Below are 6,000 nucleotides of genomic sequence, written 5' to 3'. Positions count from 1 at the left end.
TATATATATATATATATATATATATATATATATATAGAACCCTCATATGATCTTGGAAAAACCACTCTATAAAAAAATTGTAATCAATAACAAGAAGAAGAGCTTATCCCTAACCATCAAAACCACAAATTTCCTATCATCAATAATCAATTTTATATTAATGTTGTGATATAGTCCGTAGGTTTTTTTTTTTTTTTTTTTTTAAGGAGAAGTAAGTCCATATGGGAATGGTTTAGATTTTTCCTACTTGATTTTGGAATCTCGGATTGATTAGTAGAATAATATGGAGTGAGAAGGTGCATTATTCATATTAAAAGTGGCAATTCACATTGATAAGAAACTAAACAAGAGCGTGTAATAATCTTTATACATATGGTGGTGGTGTAGTGTTGGTGCATATGAGAATTAGAAGACAAAGTTTTGTCTTTTTTATTTATTTAAAATATGTTGCCTACTTTGTTGATACTTATATAATACCTATGAGAAACTATTTAAATTCTACTACAATTTATTTGTTCATATCCTATCAATTTTTTTTTGGATAAATAACAAAACAAAAGCAGCCACCGCCCACTATTAAGGTCTTTTTTTTTATTTTTTTTTTATATAAAAAAATTTAAAATATGCATCATACTCGGTTGATACCTATACAATATCTATGAGAAATTATTTTAAATTATACATGACTCTCTATTTATTTTTTTAAATATATGTGATTTTAAATTTAAATGTTCCGTACATCACACGGATTAGCAACTAGTTATACTAAAATATGTGAAAGCCAAATAATAATCAACAATTTATAATAAAAAAAAGTTTGTATTAATAGTTGTTACCTTCAGCATTTTCCTTTATATTAATCACTCTGTCACCGACGTCCCTCTTCACTCACACACACACACACACACACACACACGCACGCATACCAAATCCATGCCACAACATAAGGCTACAGCCCCGCCTATATATTTGCTCTGCTTTCATTCTATATCTTTCAAGGGTTCAAAATCACAGAGAGTCAAACTTTAACACAAAAACAAAGACTCGAGAGGGAGAGAAAATCGAAATGGAAAAACCACCACCATCACCGCCACCAACAGCAAACTCACCCCAATGGTCAGGTCTCAATCGAGACCTACTCGAAAAGATAGCAAAATGCATCGACACTCGAACCGATGTTCTCCATTTCCGCGCCGTTTGCCCCACATGGCGCTCTTCCACTCCTCTCCCACCAAAAACCTCATTGCCTCCTCTCATCAAACTTCCCTTCCCAATTGGCCCAAACCCTCGTCTCAACCCCAAGCGCCGTGGCCACTTCACTCTCAAAGAATCCACAATCTTCTCCATCGAACCCATCACCAAAATCTCAAACTCTTATTATTCCACCACCAAGACCTGGTTGATCAAGATCGAGTTTTTAACTGCTTCAAATGAACCCAACACTAAAGTCCTTCTCAAGGAGCCTCTTTCAAGGTTTGCTTTTGAGGGTCTGAACCAAAAGTTGCCTAAAGTTTTGAACTTGCTCGACTATAAGGTCTCCGAGGTGAGTAAAGTTTGTGGGCTTGAGTTTGTTGCTGTTGGGAAAAACCCAGATGAGATTGATTTTAACGAAATGAAATCCATCAGGATTAGGAAAGTTGTAGTGTCGGACTCGAAGAAAGATCAGGACTTTGCGATCATGGCTGTTCACACTGGCGCAAAACTTGGTGTGTGGAAAATGGGTGATAAGAAGTGGACTAACATAGATGATGGGAGAGAGAGAGCTCTTTATGATGATGCTGTTTATTATAAGGGAAAGTTCTACGCTGTGGATATCAATGGGTTGGCTATTTCCGTGGATTCTTCTATGAAGATCAAAAAGGTTGCGCATCCTTTACCTCGTTTTGGGTTTGGACATGGTGGTCAGTTCAAGTATTTGGTGAAGTCCCCAGATGAGTTGTTTTTGGTGGACAAGTATTATGATGTGGAAAGGGAAATGTTTGAGGATGAGCGTGTGGATTCTGATAGCGACAGTAGTGATTTTCCACTTTATTTGATGGTGTATAAGTTGAATGAGGAAGAGTGCGAGTGGGTTAAGGTGAAGAGCTTGGGGGACTTAGCGTTATTTGTGGGTGATGATTGTTCTTTCTGTGTTTCAGTTAAGGATTACGTTGGATGCAAGGCAAATTGTGTGTATTTCACTGAAGATTCGTTCAGCAAAGGTGGAAGGGATGATTATCCTGGTTATGACACTGGGTTGTTTGATTTGGAGGATGGTACTGCTTCTCCATTGTCAGCTTTTCCTGGCTATTCTAAGGTTTTCTGGCCACCCCCAACTTGGCTCAAGGCTAATTCTTGCTCATCAGGCATAACTGCGGTGACAAGTACCTTCAATCAAAAGTTACAGATAACAGGTCATAGTCCATGAGTCCGACCAACTTGCAAAAAAGGAAGATTTATGTACTTGGTACGTTTGTTTTCCCCTTTATGTGTTAAATTTATCAGTGTGTTCTATGGATAACAATTAAATGAAACATGTGTTAAATTTATCTGTGTGTTCTATGGATTTCCTTATCAGTTGATTCTTTTATTATATACATGGCATGTTTTTGTGGTTCTCATTAGGTGTTAACTCACATATATAATCAAGTAAATGCCAGTTATTGTTGAGTGTTGTTCATTGAGACAAGTGCTTCTTAACATTGTAGCCAATTATATATTTTCATGCAAACCATAAATCGCTTGAAAATGGTTATGCATTTGTTTAAATTATGTTGCACTAGACTATCTAAGGTACTCCCTGATAGTTTTTCTTTTTGTTGGGGGTGGGGCACTGGGGTGGGGGGTGGAATTATTGATACTCTCAAAGCATCTGCTAACGTGGTACTCCACACCAATAGCATAAACCATTTAATACAAAAATAACTAATATAAGCTGAAAAAAAATCATGGGCGAAAGTTAAGTTGTGTACTAAGTAGCTTACTCTTATTGATATGGAGTACCATGTTGCTGTACTGTGAGAGTATTTTTATAATTACTCATCCTTTTATGTGTGTGCGCATGCAAAATGTTGTGCGAATGTGGAAGCAGGGTGCTATCAGCTGTTACGATGTAAATAATCTTCAATAACATGTGTTGGCTATTTCTGACTTTAGTTCAACTCTTTTCATGTTAGCCGTTAATATTTTATAGGTAAGTCACACCCACTTGGTGGGTATTAAACCTGTTACCTCATTATCCGCCTTGCTCTTGTTAGGGCAGGAGGTGCTATTTGAGTTAGAGCTCATTGGCCCTTGATTTCTTTATGCCTTTACCCCTGCTAAAAATTGGTTACTTTCCAAGCCTTGGTTTAGGTGGTAATGGAGAAAAGTTGGCTGGAGTTAGTAGTACCTAGGACATTTGTGTTTTTACTGAAGGGAAATTATTTACGGTTTCAAGATTTGTTCAAAGGTACTATTTTTCAATTCTTGCAGATATTTAAATGGTCAAATGTGCTCCATCCTCTATATCCATATTTAGTTTCTGTCACTTCAAAGTGTTTGTTCCAATGTCAATTAACTATACAGAAACAAACAAAAAAAGCTCTTTTGATTCCAACGTAGTTTAGCCATTTTCCAGCTTCTACTAGTTTAAAATGTTTGTTCCAATGTCAATTAATTATAACAGAAACTAAAAAACCTCTTTTGATTCCTGCGTAGTGTAATCAGCATGCTTGTAGATTGATGTCATATATTCTTTATTACATCCCTGTTTAGTATAGTATGAAGCCTATACGCGTGTGCTTATTTTGGATGCCCTGTACTTACTGTTTAACTCTGACAACAGTGTAATGGTGTATTAAATCAAGAGAAAAATCAAGCAAATTGTCTCTTATCTTTTTTTTTTGGTTTTGCAAAAACTTTGCACGTACTAAAACATCTTAGTAAATAATATATTTTCCTACCTTGATTGTTACAGAGGATTTGTTATCTTTTGCAGCTTTGGACTGATGATGAAGACTAAAACATCACACTGAAGTTTGTTCTACACAGTTGTAGTATTTACTATTAATCTTTTAGCTCCTTTTGTTGTTAATCTCTTAGGAATTATGGTGCTGTTAGTATTTTGGCTTTTATATAGTTATTTACTATCAATCTTTTAGCTCCTTTTGTTGTTAATCTTTTAGGAATTATGCGGCTGTTAGTATTTTGGCCTTTACCTACTAATAGTTTTAAGTTGGTAGTTCTTTGCTGTTTCATCTATGTGGGGATTGTTATCAACTTTATTTTCTGTGTTTATGAACTATTTAAGAAACTAGGTAGTATTCTTCTTGAATCTCTTTCATAGTTTTAATTTTGTACAAAACTTGAGTGTAAAATCTTTCAAGTATCGACTGGACTCCAGTCCTCAGATGACATGTTTTTGAGCGGAAAATCTTCATTGAAAAGAAATTAACTCAGCTCAATGCAATGCAATTCTCTACCAAAAAGAATCACACAGAAAATCCTCACCTTGTTTTCATAGATTTTCTCAGTTATCAAATACCTTGATTTTGTAAATTTTCTCAGTAATCAAACAATAGAGCAAAGAAAAAAGAAGAAGATTAGTTCTCTAATATCTCAACAAGTTTTTAATAAAAATAACTTCATCAAATCATTTTTGTGACATGGTTGATGCATTTGATCAAGATATATTATAAACAATGTTTTGTGAATGAGAAGTTGGCCATTTTTTCTAATAAATATAATTGATAATATATTATAGGCTAAAATGGAAAACTCATTCTAAGTTTCTTTAGAATTTATTTCAGTTCTCTAATTTTGCTTTTAGTCATTTCCGTCCATTTTTGTTCAAGTTTTTTGGAAAAAAAAATCTAGAAAATACTTTTCAATCATTTATTGATTTTTTTAATTTAAAAAATTTGAAGAAAAATTTAAAAAATTTGAAAATTAACCATAACATATAACAAAATTTGATGGAAGAGGATTAATTTAATAAACTTGAAAGTTATAGAAGTGAAATGAAGAAAAATGAAGTTAAAATACTGAAATGAAATTTAGTAAAACATAAAAGATGGATTTTGCATTTTAATCATTATTATATTTCTAAATTAAGGTGCTTATGTTTTTTTTTATTTTTATTTTTATTTTTTTTATTCGAAAGATTTTTAAATTTTGCAAGTTCTTTTTTTTTTTTTTTTTTTTTTTTTTTTTTTTCTAGTAAACACAATCCATTTTATATTTAATTATTATACAAGGTGAGTTATTTTTTAAATAATGTTATATGGGGTTGAAATTTGTTTCTAAAACTCTTTACAAGCAGTTTATCATCTATATGTCTTAAATGACCTCGAAGCAAATATAAGTAAATTTATAACTTATATTAGAAAAAAAAATTCAAGACTTAATAATATAAGAAAAATGTAATTTTATTAAAAGTTACCAACATTATGCAAGAAAAGTGACATAAATGTCAATGAATTAGCTCATTTTTCTACACAAACTTTTTCTCACATAACATCAATGAAGCAGATTGAAATGGACCAAAGTGGACCAAAATGAACGGAAGGGAACCGAAATGGACCTAAGTTAACCAAATGGACAGAATTAATCTAAAATAGACCAAATTGAACTCAAATGGACTGTATGGACCGGAATAGACCAGATTGACTAAAATGAATTGAAATGATTTGCTAATGTGGCTTAATAAGAGTTTAACAATAATAAATACTAAATTTCAACTTTTAGATAGTATGCATATTTACTCTGTTTTGCTTGGATAGTTAGATTGAGGAAAACTATCTTAATAACACCTCAAGAAACTTCCCTCTCACAATTACTAGGGCTGCACTGACCCTCCACATATTCTTATAGGATGAAGTGCAATTTGAGCCGAAACTCATTAGCAAAAAGTAGTACCTGAAGCAAGTTGTGCATTTGTCTTAACTTACAAATGCACATGTTTATATGATATTTCACACACAATTAATGGAAAGTGAAAAGTTTTTCTTAAATAACCTCATAGTTATCCCATTAAAAAAA

The 6,000-nt window shown here is 32.8% G+C and overlaps 1 protein-coding gene across 2 annotated transcripts; it reads left to right on the top strand.

Annotated features, from left to right (window-relative positions):
* Positions 1-1,011: 1,011 nt before the first annotated feature.
* Positions 1,012-4,269, top strand: LOC115949580 (F-box protein SKIP23-like). 2 transcript variants are annotated; one of them, XM_031066862.1, is made up of 2 exons: positions 1,012-2,446; positions 3,959-4,269. In XM_031066862.1, the coding sequence occupies exon 1, from the start codon at positions 1,067-1,069 to the stop codon at positions 2,405-2,407; it is 1,341 nt and encodes a 446-aa protein (XP_030922722.1). In that variant the 5' UTR covers positions 1,012-1,066; the 3' UTR covers positions 2,408-2,446; positions 3,959-4,269. The 2 variants fall into 2 exon arrangements, with proteins under 2 accessions (XP_030922722.1, XP_030922723.1); XM_031066863.1 differs by having other exon boundaries at positions 3,938-4,269.
* The last annotated feature ends 1,731 nt before the right edge of the window (positions 4,270-6,000 follow it).

This window comes from Quercus lobata, chromosome 6 (genome assembly GCF_001633185.2).
Source record: "Quercus lobata isolate SW786 chromosome 6, ValleyOak3.0 Primary Assembly, whole genome shotgun sequence".
In the NCBI taxonomy this organism is placed as follows: Eukaryota; Viridiplantae; Streptophyta; class Magnoliopsida; order Fagales; family Fagaceae; genus Quercus; species Quercus lobata.
The sequence above is the reverse complement of the archived record's forward strand: the minus strand, read 5'-3'. Positions and strand labels throughout refer to the sequence as shown.